Raw genomic sequence first — 16,931 nt, forward strand, 5'->3', positions numbered from 1 at the left:
ATGAGGTTCATTCTTGTGTTATGCAGCACGTTTGAGCTTCAGCAAGAGCCAATGAGGTTCATTCTCGTGTTACGCAGCACGTTTGAGCTTCAGCAAGAGCCAATGAGGTTCATTCTTGTGTTACGCAGCACGTTTGAGCTTCAGCAAGAGCCAATTATTTTCATTCTCGTGTTACACAGCACGTTTGAGCTTCAGCAAGAAATTTCATTTTTGGGTGAACTAATCCTTTAAGTATTTACAGATTTATGGGATGCAATATCGAATTTGAATCAAAATGTTGAATATCTAAATGTCAATGTTGTTTCTCATGCATCTGTGATATTAAAAGCTAATACAAAACCTGACAGTTTGACAGTTGTTTCTAAACTATGCACACCTCAGAGAGTGAATTAGTCACATTTTCAATAACACGTTAGACTGAAAGGAGTCTTTTGACTCACACATTTGATTATGAAATCATACTGCATGGGTCTAAAGGAGCAGGTAGTTTGTGAGTAGTGGAAAGAAGAGACTAGTCAAATAAGTCGAGTCTCTATCACTGCAATATTTGTAGTCATACATCCACATTTCTGAACGCCACAAAAACAGCCTGATAACATGTATTCATTTTCCATATATAGTCCTCTTTTTTATTATTATTAACAGAGGTCAAATAAATTCATCAAGTCATATTTACAGAGAAAGGCAATAAATATTTTATAATAGTAATAAAATTATTATTTTTGCATACATTTTTTTAATCGTATGTGAGTCATGATTGTTAGTAACGTCTGACAGACGATGAGTATATAGACGTGTGAATACTACAGCTATACCCATATGGAGAGTCGACCGCACCAACAGTGGCCGGAGTCCAGCGTCTGCAGAAGGGATTTCCTCTGTGCACCTGCGTCTCCAACGTTCTAGAACTGAGAGCAAGTGTTCTAGAATACATAGAACATGACTGATTGTCAGGTGGACCGATTTCATTGGCTTAATGACCTGGAAGTAGTCAAAATCCCACACTTAAAAGAGCATCAGGGACATTAAGAGCAATGCGTCATACCTGGATTTTATGCATGTTTTGGTAGCTAAATTTTAGAAAGGACACAGGGTGACGGCATCATCAGCACATATCCAGCTGTAGGCTTAGAGCATTACAGCAATTCCCGAAAAACGTGTTCTGGCTTCCGTCTGTTGGTTCTCACACACACTATTACCACAGCTAATGCTGATATCTAGCTAGTCAAAGCATGTTGATCTAAGCTGAATCACAGAATATAAAAAAAAAAAATCAAAGTGTTCTGCACGTTCGGCCCACGGGAAGGCCTGGTGTCCGTTTAGACGAGAAAAGCATCCGACACGGATCTTTAAAATATTGCACTCAAAGCTTCACGTTTACCTATGGAGGCCTGCAAAGGTCACATGACCTTGTTATCGCTCTCTCGTTGCGTCTCCATGACAGCCCATTCCAGTGGAAAATATTGGATCCTTGTTCTCAGGGGCAACACAAATGAAAATAAAAAAAGGTTTCCCAGGCGGTGCGGTTTGCTCTCGTCGCTATTCCAGAGTTTTATCAGGAAACGTGTCAAAGCAGGAGACACTAGTTCCTTATAGGTCATCCTTAGTTAATCCAGTATAAATAAAATAACAGACACCAATATTACATTTTTAAAAAAGACCCACATTCAACTGCTGGGAGAAACTCAACGCTTCTGAAATATAAAAATAAAACATCTTTGAACTTTTTTTTTAAGCTTCTTGTCTTTTTTTCCGTAGCAATTGCTTATTTGTGTCCTCTTCCTTTTCCTGTTTCGGATAAGATTAAGGTGTTTGTAAGACAAGAAGCACGTGGTGTCCTCATCCTCACCGACTCAGTTCGTTTTAGGGTTGGTTTTTAAACGCCGTGCCCTTCGTGTCCGTTTGGTTACCGTCGTGAAACGGAACTCCTCCAGAGGGTCCACTTTTCCTTTGGGGTGGCGCTTCATGAAATGCACTTCCTGCTGCGTCTGCGTGGTCTTGGAGCCTTTTTTGGGTCGACCCTTTCGATTGAAACCCAAATACCAGCCTTTGTACTTGGCTGACACCAGCGCCGTGTAGTTGTTCTCCAAATATTCCTCCACGAAGACGCACTCCTGGTTATTCCCATTGGGCTGAGGAGAGAGGACAAGACCAAATGTCAGAAAACAGCCCATTTATTAAAATAACCCCTCAACGAATGGTCTGAAATCAGGAAATCACTTACCTGGTAACAATATTTGACTACATTTTTTTATGATTGACCAATTAGAATCAAGTACCCTAGAGAGTGATTAATAACCATAAATAACTATATCTCAATGATCCATTGAGTGAAGAAAAATCAAGTCTCAAATTCAGCATAAGAAACTAAACACACCAAATGACATTATCAGTAGTGATTTTACGCTGAATATCCCAATGTGGTTTGAAGAACAAGAGAACCTTCAAAAAAATCACATTTCATTGGTTGTCTCGGCTGACTGGGCAAACCGATTTTAAAGTTTGATCTGATCTGCAGTTCACACATCTGCTACAAAACTGTTGTATGATACGTGTTTTACAAAGCGTGTTTTTTAAAGCCTCTTTCCCAACAAGACACAATAATTGTGCCCTTCAACTCAGGACCAGTTCAAAACAAGCCAGTGAAGCGCGTAATGTCCTATTCATGGCAAATTTAGGGGGTGTTGGTCTTTCCACTTAGATTTGTTTGTGGTATGGCAGTTACAAGAACTTGGAAAAAGGGACAATTTTAAGGTCAAACAGCAGCCTCAATATTTCATTTTTGTTTAAATAGATGGAATGAAAATGTGTGTTGACTGGCTCCATTACGTAACATCAGGAGTTGGTTCGGTAGCAGTGCATACATTACTCACACATCAAGTTAACATGCTAAACATGCAAAACACTTCATTATATTGATGCAACAATACATCAGCTCACGAGTAAATAAAATGCATACACACAGAAACCAAAAACACTTTCTCGTTACATTCACATCACAGTTAATGTGGCCCAAATAAAAGAAAATCGGACCTGTTGTTTGCATGACGGTCTGACCAGTCAAATTATAATCCAAACCAGTTCAGTAAACATACCTTTCCAATAATTTTGCCGTTCTTGTTCATGCAGATGTAGTATCCACTCTCTTTCCCTTTTATTCGAATGTGACTCCCGAATGTCTCTGTTTCCACAACAAGTAGAGCTGCAGGTAAAAATAAAACACAGTTTACACAAAGGTCATGAAGACAATGTGATGGGCACAGAATTAATCATTTTTTTTATATCCTTCAAGAACACACCTGGGTCATATTTTCAATATATATATATTTAAATATTCTTAAGACATTATTTTCATGACATTTAAGCACATTTCCCACACATTCTATTGACCATAATGCCAAAACATATTTAAAATATTTATAAAGTTATTTATTTTATTTCAATATTAAAGTATTTAAACATTGTTGTCATAAAATAAATCAATCTAAAATGTCATTTTTGTTTATTTATTTATTTTCCATGTTTGCAATGAAAATATTGTCAATATACAAACAGTCAGACTCGTAATGGTCAATACTTATATATACAAAATATAATTAATTTTTCTCTCTTTTTTTCAGTGAAATATGACCTGGACCTTTTTTTTTCACTCATCAGTGGAATAGCTATTGTAATTTATTTTATGTATATGTACAAGAGAAACCGTATCATTCAGTAGTATTATTCAGAAGAAGCATTATTCACAATATATAGACATTCAATGCATTTTCAATGCAGGTACATGAAATAATATATTGTGTATATATGTGTGTATATATATTTATATAGTGTAAAAAAAGAAAAACTTAATGATTCATCATAGACTACAGCTCCCTCACAACTACTAAAACACCAAACTCTCTCTCTCTCTCTCTCTCTCTCTCTCTCTGTAAGCACCTTTGTTAAGGGTCCCCTCTCTCGGGGGGAAGCAATCTGCCAAACTCCTTGGAGCAGTTCAGATCCCCAGGGATTGGGTTTCCACTTGCCTTTAGTTCGTGCTCACTCAATCAAAAAGTTAGGATGATCCATTTGTTTAACACACTGGGCTATTCAAAGGTGCTCAAAGCAGAGAGGCTTAGAGAGCAACACCAAAACTGTCCCCTTCGAAAACAGCCCAGGGCAACAAGAGAGGAACGACTAATCCAGGCAGGGCACTTGAGATCAAATGAGGGGAAAGATCCCACTCCTCAGAGCAGAGCCCTTCACAAGAACATGACGTTTTAAAAGATATGCCTGAAACATTCCTGTATGTAAATGAACACTGTGCCTAAAACTGTAATGTTCAAAGCAGTCAGCCCTCCATGTGCATCAGCCCATTTCTTACTGGTGTAGCTTATTAATATTAAAGCACAGATGTCAACAGTAATGTGAAAGTCAAACAGGGGTGAAACCGAAGACATTTTTGAGATGTTTCTGGGAAGGCGAGTGTTTGCTGATAAATGAGCCATACGAGTGTAAGATCTGATCCAGCACTGTGTGTGTGCCTCGTGTCAGTGTTCAGAATGCGTTGAATATTGTTTTCATTTTCCAGAAAACTGTCTGTTAAAGTTAATGTGAAACCATACATTTTACTTCCGTAACATGACGTAAACCAAGTGAAATGAATATTCGGAGGGAATGGGTAATCAATTCTATCCTGAATTTTTATCTCACAGAATATCAGTCTTCACACATAGATTGCAAACAGCAATTTATATTGAGTTTACACATTTGAACTTAAAACATACACAACCATTCAAGAGTTTGGGGTCAGTAAGATTTTTTTTTTTTTTTAAGTCTCTTCTGCTCTCCAAGGCTGCATTTATTTGATAAAAAAAATACAGTAAAACCGTAATATTGTGGAATCTTATTATAATTTAAAATTGCTATATTCAAATGTAAGTTATTTCTGTGGTCAAAGCTACATTTTCAGCATTATTACTCCAGTCTTCAGTGTCACATGATCCGCCAGATATCATTCTAATATGATGATTTGCTGCTCAAGAAACATTTATTATTATTATCAATGTTGAAAACAGTTCATTGCTGATTGATATTGTTGTGGAAACTGTGAAACTTTTTTTAGGATTTTTTTCGATGAATAGAAAGTTCAAAAGAACAGCATTTAACATTATAAACTTCATTACTGTCATTTGTCATCACTTTTATGCATCCTTGCTGAACAACAGTATTAATTTCTTTATAAAAAAAAAATCTTACTGATACCAAATTTGGTATACCAAATGGTAGTATAAATGTGCATAAATGCTCATAAATCTGAAAAACTCAATTTGACTCTTAAATAGCAGCTCAGAATTGAGGCATGACTTAAACATATGCTCTGCTTTCCTTTAGTTTTCAAATATTTCAAATACTTTTCATAATAACTTTGACAGGACAGCAGAGAGAGAGAGAGAGAGAGAGAGAGAGAGAGAGAGAGAGAGAGAGAGAGAGAGAGAGAGAGAGAGAGAGAGAGAGAGAGAGAGAGAGAGAGAGAGAAGAGAGAGAGAGAGAGAGAGAGAGAGAGAGAGAGAGAGAGAGAGAGAGAGAGAGAGAGAGAGAGAGAGAGAGAGAGAGAGAGAGAGAGAGAGAGAGAGAGAGAGAGAGAGTGCGTGTGTGTGTGCGTGTGTGTGTGTGTGTGTGTGTGTGTGTGTGTCATGGAGTTCACAGGTGCCAGGTGTGGGGGTTTACCTGGATCTGCCTCCTCTCATGCTAACACAGGTACAGAGGAACAACTCAGCCAACGCTGCACCGCTTAACCAGACACTGACACATTTAAGCAGTAAACAACAGCTAGAACTGCTATAAACACGTACGGCCAAAACATGACGAACAATAACTAACACTGCTGTAAATACTTCCCGAGTAAAGAACCAGACCATCATTGCCATAAATACGTACTAGACCCTATTTTAACATCACAACAAAAGCTTTAACTTTATTAAAACATCAGCTTTAACTTATTCAGCTATGAATAAATAAATAGTGAACATTACCAACATTTCCATAAATAAATACTCAATGCTGAACATTAAGGCTGAAAACACAACAAGCCATACAAGCTCAATTTCACATGCCGTTGTTGTCGTTTCTGTGTTCAAATATACACAACAGATACCCAAACTTATTTTTTAGCCAAACTCATTTGACTTAAAATATTTATTTGAAGTACCCTTGAGATTGTAAGCTAAAATCTCTTTAATTTAACATCTTTTGACAATTCTTCGATGTTGGGGGAGGGTCACATGACAAGTTTTTTATTTTGATTGTTTTTAAATTATTTTTAAATTATTTATTTATTTTTAATTTTCCATTTTTATGATTTAATTAACTGTTATATTCTATTCTAATTATTAATGAATCTTTTCATTAACTCACAAAACCCAGTTTGGGAATCCCGGGTACGACGCAACTACAGGCTGCATTCTCAACACAGCCACAAGGGGCGCTATAGCAGGCATGAGTATATAAATGTCTGCTTCTATGGTACCTCTTTTCATTTAGGTCAACTTCTGTCATGGCCAGTTTGAAGAAAAATACCTGAATAATAATATCTGTCGCTTTAGTTTAGGGTCCAATTCTCACTATTAACTAACTGTTAACTACGACTTTTGCCTTCATAAACACCTAATTACTTCTTATTAATAGTTAGTAAGGTAGTTGTTAAGTTTAGGTATTGGGTAGGATTAGAGATGTAGAATGGTCATGCAGAATAATGCATTAATATGTGCTTCATAAGAACTAATAAACAGCCAATATCCTACTAATATGCATGCTAATAAGCAACTATTAATAGTGAGAATTGGACCCTATACCAAAGTGTTACCATAATAACACAGAGTTTAACGGCACAGACATTTGAAGATAACAGTTGACACACATAACTGCTGTGAGTTGTTGTAAGACTTACTGCAATCAGATCACAACCCTAACCATCAAAACACAAATATTAACACAACCCAATGACTAACCAAATTAACTAGCAAACAAATTCTAAATGAATGAAAACGGGATGTCTGTGATCATTTACTCCCCCTCGTGTTGTTCGAAATCGGTATGATTCATTCACGAATCAGGCATTATTACTTTTCTCAATCATGTGCAAAGGAGAATTAAGGTTGATATCAAGATTTTAAGTGAATAATGACTTAAACTTCATAAATAAAGAAAGTCATACACGTTTGGACCAACTTGTAGGTGAGTAAACGATGACAGAATTTTAATTTGTAGGTGAACTATGCTATCAAAATGTAACGATCTCGATCCTCCCTTCAGAAACCCCCCCCTGGCTAAAACCAGCCTAAGCTGATCTTGGCTGGTTTAAGCTGGTATTGGCTGGTTTAAGCTAGTCGTGGCTGGTTTAAGCTAGTCTTGGCTGGTTTAGGCTGGTATTGGCTGGTTTAGGCGGGGCTTGGCTGGTTTAAGCTGGTTTAGGCTGGTTTAATCTGGTATTGGCTGGTTTAAGCTAGTCTTGGCTGGTTTAAGCTAGTCTTGGCTGGTTTAAGCTAGTCTTGGCTGGTTTAGGCTGGTCCCGGCTGGTTTAAGCTGATCTTTAGGCTGGGTTAAGCTGGTCGTGGCTGGTTTAGGCTGGTTTAAGCTGGTCTTAGCTGGTTTAGGCTGGTTTAAGCTGGTCGTGGCTGGTTTAAGCTAGTCTTGGCTGGTTTAGGCTGGTCTTGGCTGGTTTAGGCTGGTCGTGGCTGGTTTAGGCTGGTCTTGGCTGATTTAGGCTGGTCGTGGCTGGTTTAGGCTGGTCTTTGCTGGTTTAGGCTGGTTTAAGCTGGTCTTGGCTGGTTTAGACTGGGTGTAGCTGGTTGGTTTCAAAGAAGTGTCCAAACCCCTTCTAAACCAGCCTGCTAAGCCAGCTATGACCAGTCTGGAAGACAAGCTATAAGACAGCATAGGCTGGTTTTAGCTGGGGTTTTATTTATTTATTTATTTTTCAGGGATGCTTCCAGGTGTTGATCTAATGTGACACAAAATGCTACAAACATGAACAAATAAAACTTCAGGTCACATTGAACCATTTATCCTCACTCGGTTTAGCACAGATATAAGAATAAAACTCCTGTCAAGAAGAGTCTAACAGAAATGGGATGCTAGGATTATAAGACTGAATAAGAAACAGTATTATGCAGGTCCAGGAATCCAGGACTGAAGGTTTATGGAGTCGTGTCTGTTGTGGAATCTTTATGCTGAACAGCTCTGACTGACACACACGCGCACAAGACTGGAATATAAACATGCTTGTATTAGTTAAGTGCAGCATTCAGTGTGTTTATCTTCACACAGAGTTTCTGTTCTCACACTAGTACCGCTGGGGCACGCTGCCCATCAGTTCTGCGCTTTTTGTTTTGTTTATACTTTGATACATTTTGATTAATAACGGTTCAGGTTGGATGTTAAAGAGAAGAAGTTCATCTTAGATATGATATTAGCAGGCCCAGATGGAATGCTGATCTGGGGAAATATGGTATTTAAACATGGTACAATTTGTTAAATGGAGCTGAGAGAACTACACACTTTGTGTCTGTAGAAAGCCTTATAAAAATTAGCCAAAGTATTTAGTCAATTAAAATTCATCATTTACTCATCCTCATGTCATTCCAAACCTGTATGACTTTTATCATGTTGAATTTCTAATGAACATCCTGCAACTCTTTAAAATAAATTTGAATGTGAATGAAATCTAACTCTTAAAGTTAGATCCTTGCATGATGTCTGAGTGATTCGTTCATGATTCAGACTGATTCGGTCAATGACTCAATGACTATGTTTACATGGACAACAACATTCCGATATGAATTTGACAATATTTCAATTAGTATTGGGTCATGCAATCCATTTTAAGACAATATTCTGATTCCCCAAATTCCAATTCCAACTAAAAAGTTTCAGGACAAAAAAAACTTCCATGAATGATGTATAAATAATGTTTTTAAAGACCAGATTAATGTGAACGAACGTTCTATTGATGTTACTGGAAGAATGTCTCTCATAACTGAGAGAATCTGGCCAGAATGTTAGCTAAAGTTCTGAGAACATTCAGTGTTAGCTTAGAAAGTCAAACCGGTTTGAAACGACGTGAGGCTGAATAAATGATGACAGAAGTTTCATATTTGGCTGAACTATCCCTTTAAATCGTTCTGCCTAACAGCAGAATAGAAACGGAGTCAAATGATGAAGGTTCTTTTGATTCATCTGAGAGCACAGGAACACTCCCGTACCGTACTTGCCCCCATCGTCTCCATTGGCGTTGATCTTCTTGCCCAGGATCTGCACATGTTTCCCAGTGGTTCGGCTGTAGAGCTGATATATCCGTACCTGCTTCCGACTCACGTCGTCTCGAGTGTGGTTCTCGATGTAGAACCGGAAGTCGGCGGAACTCTGGTGAGATTCCTATAATCAGCAACAACAAAAAGTGTTGATCTATTTCTAGATTCATTTGCACAACTGCATGCATTTTAAAGTCAACATTAAACTACATTAACATGATGAGAGTCGACATGACACAACTGCCAAAATCAATTCAGCCAAGTAATGCATGAATAATTACATTTCAAAGGCATTTATTTTTATTTTTTTTATTCAAAACAATATAATCATTTCCATTCCCATATTTAGGGTTAAATATATTGATAAACACACTGCTGTTCAAAAGTTTGGGATCGGTAAGATTTTTTTATGTTTTTGAAAGACGTCTCTTAAGCTAAACCAGCATTTGTTTATGGAAGCTTTGTTTCTGCCACAGAATAAGAAATAAAAAAGGTAATTGCGTCTTTTTATCTCACAATCCTTACTTTTTTCCTCAGAATTGTGAGATATAAACTTGCAATTGTGAGTTATAAAGTCAGAATTTCTTGATATAAAGACGCTATTGCGAGTTATAAAGTCAGAATTGTGAGATATAAACTCAAGAAAAAAGTCAAAATTGCGAGTTTATATCTTGCAATTCTGACTTTATAACTCGCAATAGCGTCTTTATATCAAGAAATTCTGACTTTATAACTCACAATTGCAAGTTTATATGAAAAAAGTCAGAATTGCGAGTTATAGTATGAAAAAAGTCAGAATTGCGAGATGCAAACTTGCAATTGTGAGAAAAAAAGTCTGAATTGTGAGATAAAAAGTCGGAATCATCTTTTAAATTGTTTTATTCCGTGGCGGAAACAAGCGTGCATATTTATTTGATCCAAGTTACAGTAAAAATATTAAAGATTTTACTTTTATCATGTGAATCAAGAGAGGGTGGGCTTTCATAAATTGATTGGAAAGTGGCCATTACATGCCAGAATGTCGGTAGTCGTTTCAGAGGAAAAGCAATTTATTACATTTTGCTGAAAGATTATTATAAATAATGCTGCACTAAGATCACTCACAATGAGACCAGAATTGTGTATTAAGAAAGTAAATAGGGTCAAATTTTGATATCATGTTTTCAATAAAGGTTCAGATCACAGTAATTCCTGCATGTTTTGGTGGCCGTCTCTCTCTCTCTCTCTCTCTCTCTCTCTCTAAATAAAACATCTGAATATTCTGAGCCTGGAGCTACAGCGAGAAGTGAAGTTTTCAATTTCCACAAGCAAGTCTCCAGCAATTATCCACCTGAAAGATCTAACTCTGTCATCAAACAAATATCTGCCTAAGGTAAGAATCACACTCATAAATCACACATACACACCTGTAAGTATGGGAAGAACATGTACACAACTGTTGCACTGACACACACACACACACACACACACACACACGCTAAAGCACTAACACAATAAAACACAATGCAGCTTGCCATGGCCTCTCCTGTCGCTCACATTCACACTCACCCGAGGCTTTATACAAAAATCACCAATCCGCTTCTCATCCAAAAGCCTCTATCTTTCCTCCTCCTCTTCTGTCATCCTTCCATATGTGAGGAAAACATATACCTCTAAAAACCCTGGAATCCCCGTCCCAGCCAAGACTACTCTCTCGGGCTGAAACGAGGGGTAATTATCCTGTAATGAGCTTTTATGTGGCTTCTCTCAGGTGGTTAATTACACTCACATTACATGCTTCCACTCCGTGTTATTTTAACCTCAGCTAATTAATGACATTTAGAGAGCACAAGGGGAAACACGCAGCTCACCATACAAAAAAAGAGAGATCTATTCAACAGAGTTGAGAAAGAAACTTCCATTGAGATTCACGCTGAATGCAGGACTGCTTAGAAACACGTCAACGCGACACAACCGCCAACATTAACCCATTAATGCAGGAATCATTCGATCCAAAGCAAAACAGATTCTTTTAACAAAGGGGGGCGGAATTTTTTTTTAAATCTTTTTGAAAGAAGTCTTTTATGCTCACCAAGACTGCATCTATTTACTCAAAAATACAGTAAAAGCAGTAATATTGTGAAATATTACAACATTTTAAAATATCTGTTTTCTATTGTAATATATTGTCAAATGTAATTTATCCCTGTGATGCAAAGCTGCATCATTATTCCAGTCTTCAGTGTCACATGATCCTTCAGAAATCATTCTAATATGATGATTTACTGCTCAAGAAACATTTTTGTAAATTTTTTGAACTTTTGTAACATTACTGTCACTTTTGATCAACGTAATGCATCGTTGATAAATAAAAGTATTTGATTATTAAAAAATAGATATTTTCTGACCACAATCTTTTGATTTTCAGTGTATATGTATTAATAAATGTCTACAAATGTATGCTACAATAAATAAAAACACAATGACATAAAGAGGACAGTCATATAAAATTATGAGAAAATGTCAAAGGTTAAAAACAACTTTTAAAGATCTGACCACTGCAGTGGATACATGCAATAAGGGGTTAAACAAACCCAAAAGCATTTCACAACGTAGTTAAGAGTTATTTTCGCGTTAAAAAAAACAATTAACAATTGTTATTAGTTCAAGTTGGTCATCTACCTTCATCCTAAATCTTTCTAGCAAACTAAACTGAATTTATTTTAGTCATTGTTGCATTGTTTTCCCTATAGATGAATCCATGAATCACATTCAAACAGAAGCTATCACACGTTATCTACACTCTTAAAAAAAAAGCTTTATGTCCATCGATGGTTCCATTAAGAACCTTTAACATCAATACAACCTTTCCATTCCACAAAAGGCTCTTTTATAGTGGAAAAAACGTTTTTTAGATAATCAAAATGTAATTCACACTAAGAAAAATGGTTATTTTAAGAAACTTTCACTGAAAGGTATACTTTGGAACCCAAAATGGCTGTTCTATGGCATTGCAGCAAAAACCTTTATTTTTAAGAGTGCGTACAGAAACCAGGTTAATTTTTGCTTGCAATAACACACACACACACACACACGCAGCTCATGCGCACACACCGCCGGAAGGATTTACTCTGAAATCTGGCAATCTAGTCAAACACAGAGATGTGTTTTGTAGACAGTTGTGTATACGGACGGGAGCGGGAAGGCAGAGGGCATGCCTATACAGAGAGCCAGCCACGGCCAAACATTTTTATCATGCCGCCCGATTCCCTTCAAAGCAAACCTAGGCAAACTGATCTCACTGCGACTTCAAAAGCCCGACCCCGTCCCAGCAAAGAAGCCCAGCCACTCTTGCATGTCAGATAGGCCCTATCTGCAGACACCACTCTCTGAGCAGGATACATCTCAGGAAACAACGCCACTTAAACTGTGCTTATCGCCCCGTCTTTCACTGCATCTCCTTAATAACAACTGTGTTTGTTTTCTCGGGGAGAACCTATAACAACAGCGAAGGTTAGCAGTAGAAGCAGGTGATACTCTGTCTATCATACTACTGTCATCACGGACTCAGAAAGCAGGCTGTGCCACACTAAAGCCTTGTTTGTGCCAACTGCTTTGGAACAAAACGCACACAATTATATAACCAACATGGGTCTCGTTTTCTTCAAACCAGTGGCTTTTGTTCCTGGTTGGAGGGGTGATCGCCCCCGTTTATTACGACATTCTGATGCAAGTTTTATAATCACAATGCCCTGACCCATTTGCCAGGAGAGAAAAAGAAAAGCCTTTATTAAGCCGTCCCCGCCTTGTGAGGTATGGACATCTGTCAGTAAAGACGGATTTGAGGAACTGCACATATCTAATTACTTATTTGTTGGCTGAATTAGTCACCTTCCTGAAAAAGAGCCCGAGATTGCAGCTATAGTCTTACCTTAATAGCTTTTAAAAGGAAATACGATTTGTTTGGTCACTTAGCTGCCTTAGATTTCATTTTTGTTCTATACATTTATTTTATTTCTTGATAGATGATAGATAGATAGATAGATAGATAGATAGATAGATAGATAGATAGATAGATAGATAGATAGATAGATAGATAGATAGATAGATAGATAGATAGATAGATGGAAAATGAAATGCACAAATTGCTTATTTTTGTACTCAGCTTTAAATCAGTCAAAGTATGAGTTTACTAACTATTGGGAGGGAAGTAATTATGCTTTAGACAAGTACAAGACTTTTTATTTTTACTAGATTAATTTCAGCTCTAAATAAAACACAAAGAAGCACAAAAGGAAAACTCAGACTCTGTTTTTTTTTTTTTTTTAAGAGAGAGAAAGATAATTTCAATTCCTCTGGCAAGACCACCAACAAATCCAAAGGCACTTTTTTAAAATGTTCAGCCTCTGGGGTGTAGATTTCCCATGCCTCTGTTTTCAAAAACCTTAAGACAACAAATGAAACAAGCTTTGTGTTTGCGCACCGGCGGCACATCCTCATAATCCCTCCCTTAATCCAGATTCATGATGACAGTGAAACAGCCAGACTTACCTGCAACTGGAAGTAGAGGACCAGTAAATGTAAACACCTGGAAAGAGAAAGAGAGAGAGAATGAGAGGGAGAGAGAAAGAGAGAGAGGGAGAGAAGGGGAGAGACACAGGAGGGAAGTAAGGAGGGGTGAATCACAAGCAATTACACCAGATAAAAATATAGCAGTACATCTTAAACCTGGCTTTGAGCGACTTCTATTGGCAAGAATGCACGAACTCAAAGTGAATCAAAGAGACTATTAAGAATATTCCTTACACGTAGATGAACCTTGACGGCAGGACAGACATCTTGGTCAAATACACCTGTTTCCAGCGTTTGCCGCTCCAGTAAGTGGCGCGCGGAGCCCCGCCAGTGTCTCACACACAAAATCCCGGAGGAGAGGTGCAATCCCAGGGAAAAGAGAGATGCAGGACGTGTAAATGTGCCGCTGGAAGCAGCATGAGGCTGTTTCTTGTTTGAAAAAGATCTGAATAAACGCAAATCAATGTCTTCCCTGTGGTCCCTCCGTTCCTCCGCGGTCCGCGCGCGCTGCGCTCTCTCGCCAAAGCGCGCAAAAGATTGAATTGGAAAAGACTGACGCGGGGTGTCTCCTCCTCGGTGAACAATCCGCGACCTTTCGTGCTTATTCTTGATCCAGTATGCGATATAAAAAAGATAAATTCCGTTCGTACCTGCCGAGGACACCGGATAGTGCACACCTTACGTGGATCATTCCAAGCTTCCCGTGTTCATTGTTTGAAGAGGGAAAACTTTCCCAACAAGTCCAAGCTGTCAGGGTAGATGAGTTATAGGGTTACAAGTATCTTCTTTAGATGTTGCTTCACTGTTATCCAAGAAGTTTTTACATTAAAGGCGCTCAGACCCGTGGCAAATCCTGGAAGAGCGCTGGGTGATGGGACGGGACTGTCTGTCTGTCTGTGTGCCGAAGAGGGCTGGAGCGCACTGAGGGGTTTTGGGTTGGTGGTGGGTGGAAACCTGTCAGTGGTTTTGCACCTGATAGGGTGATCTGAGAGAGTCCATCGGTGCGCGGAATGCGCTTTTCCTCTGTCTGAGCAGTTTCCTTTGCGCTCCTCGTAGTTTCTTGAGCTCTTTCGTCGTTTCACTGTCAGTCTGTGAGAATTCCTTGCGAATTTCACATATGAACTCGTAAACAGGTGCATTTCAGTTGAGCAAAACCAGACACTCGCTGTTGAGATAACCAAATTCTACTCTGATGGGGTAGCAGAGACGTTACACTCACTTTTTCCAAACTAAAATGCATAATAATAATACTAATACATTAAGGTCGCACTTTATATTAGTTGTCTTGTGTGTGTTCACACCAAAAACAAGTACAATGTACTTATTGTTATTGTACAATGTAAAAACGTGTATGTATGCACAAAAAAATAAGTCAATTGTATCAAATTATTAATTTAAATGTTAGTACAGTTAAAGACAATATAAAGTGGAACCAAAATTAAGACTTAGAGACTTAGATCAAAGTTGTTGGAGCCGATAAAAACGGAGAAATGTTAAATAATCAAGTATTAAACACATGTGCCAAATTCTTAGAAATGTAATATTTGTGTCCATGATTGTCATGCATTTTTGTAAAAAAAAAATATATATATATATATATATATATATTGTTTTAAAAATATATAAAGTTTCTAAAAGTTGTGTAAACATCAGGTAAAAATACTTTGCTTAACTTTGAATGCCTGTACACCAATAATTCTAATATAAACTATTTTTTATTATAATGAATTTTCATGAATATCAATAGGTTTTCTAGGGTTACTCCTTTTGACCTAAACAAATCATGCCAAATATGTCAAAATGGGTGTATTTTTAATAACTTATTGACCTTAACACATAGTCTCTCTTTTAATGATTTTCATATAACATGACAACAAATTAGCTTTCTTTTTTTTTTAAGTGTCACGATACACATACGTTTGTCTGAGGTAGAGCTGTAAATTAAATCCCTATAATGGCACATCAACATCAAAATTGAAGTTTTTTTTTTTTTTTAAGTGCTTTGAGTATCCATCCACTGATTACCCTCATTTCAGCTCGTTTGTTAACTTCCCAAAGCAGAAAGCGTTCTATTGGTGGAGTTTGTTGATTCCTCGCAGACACTATTGAAATGCAAGTGCTTGTCGAACTCGAATTTTCAATATTGTGCTATAAGTAATCGGGCATTGAAATGCACCAGAGGTGTGAATGTGTTTACAAGCTCTTCTGAACATGCCCCCTGCCAGCTGCAGGTTTATTCCCTCAACAGCCCTTTCTCAGCTGTGAACAGAGAAAAAAGAAACATTTACTCATTTACATTACTGCTCTTACATGTTTAACCAGTAGTGGAGTCTTATCATTTGCACAGAATTAACTTACAAAGCACAGCTTAAATTAAATTTAAAAGGTTAAAAAACTAACAAAGCATACGGCGCAAAGCAACCTGGTCCCAGTTGACATTTATGGTGTCCAGTATATCTATAATGAATCTGATTAATTCACTTTTAAAGTCTGGCCTATAGAACAACACACGCCAATATAAGGTAGTTGAAAAATCACACACTTCATTAACACCAAATTAAATCCTAGTGACACTACTGTCCTTTTAGCATGTGCTCTTTCTTTTTTGCATGCATGCATGCATGCATGCATTCTTTTTTTATTATTTGCATGCACTCTACTTCTAATAAAATAATTTATAAAAATAATAGTAATAAAAACGCTACCTATAAATCAGGCAGGTTGATGTCGAGTGAAGTGAATATCCTTTGAAGTGGATCACCTGGACCATGCGGTAAGCTCACAATTATCCATTTGGGAACAACCAAAACAAAAGCGGTTTCAATGAAGAAACGAACACAAAGATTAGTCCGTCATCATCCAAAAAAGATCAAGGGAGGCTTTGGCAATATGACAACCTACAGAACATTTCCTGCAACAAGGCCGAGATTGGGACGCACAGTTCTAACGAATAGGAAGTTACACTCTGGCATTCTCTTGAATTCGGAAGTGGCTAGATCTTTTCCGAATATTCAAAGCTTTGGATACCGCATCTGTCTTACAGGGTATTAATTATTCACGTGGCAGATTCCAAGTGCAACTTATACTACA

At 37.6% G+C, this 16,931-nt stretch overlaps 1 protein-coding gene across 2 annotated transcripts; it reads right to left on the reverse strand.

Annotated features, from left to right (window-relative positions):
• Positions 1 to 602: 602 nt before the first annotated feature.
• Positions 603 to 15,044, reverse strand: fgf24 (fibroblast growth factor 24). 2 transcript variants are annotated; one of them, XM_056250152.1, is made up of 5 exons: positions 14,076 to 15,044; positions 13,821 to 13,857; positions 9,252 to 9,414; positions 3,096 to 3,202; positions 603 to 2,132 (listed from the first exon to the last, which is right to left on the reverse strand). In XM_056250152.1, exons 1-5 carry the CDS (start codon positions 14,105 to 14,107, stop codon positions 1,854 to 1,856), a joined length of 618 nt encoding a protein of 205 aa, XP_056106127.1. In that variant the 5' UTR covers positions 14,108 to 15,044; the 3' UTR covers positions 603 to 1,853. The 2 variants fall into 2 exon arrangements, with proteins under 2 accessions (XP_056106127.1, XP_056106126.1); XM_056250151.1 differs by having other exon boundaries at positions 9,243 to 9,414; positions 14,076 to 15,039.
• Positions 15,045 to 16,931: the final 1,887 nt, after the last annotated feature.

The sequence above is a fragment of the Rhinichthys klamathensis genome, unplaced genomic scaffold (assembly GCF_029890125.1).
Source record: "Rhinichthys klamathensis goyatoka isolate OS25496 unplaced genomic scaffold, OSU_Roscu_1.1 h1tg000068l_1, whole genome shotgun sequence".
Taxonomy (NCBI): domain Eukaryota; kingdom Metazoa; phylum Chordata; class Actinopteri; order Cypriniformes; family Leuciscidae; genus Rhinichthys; species Rhinichthys klamathensis.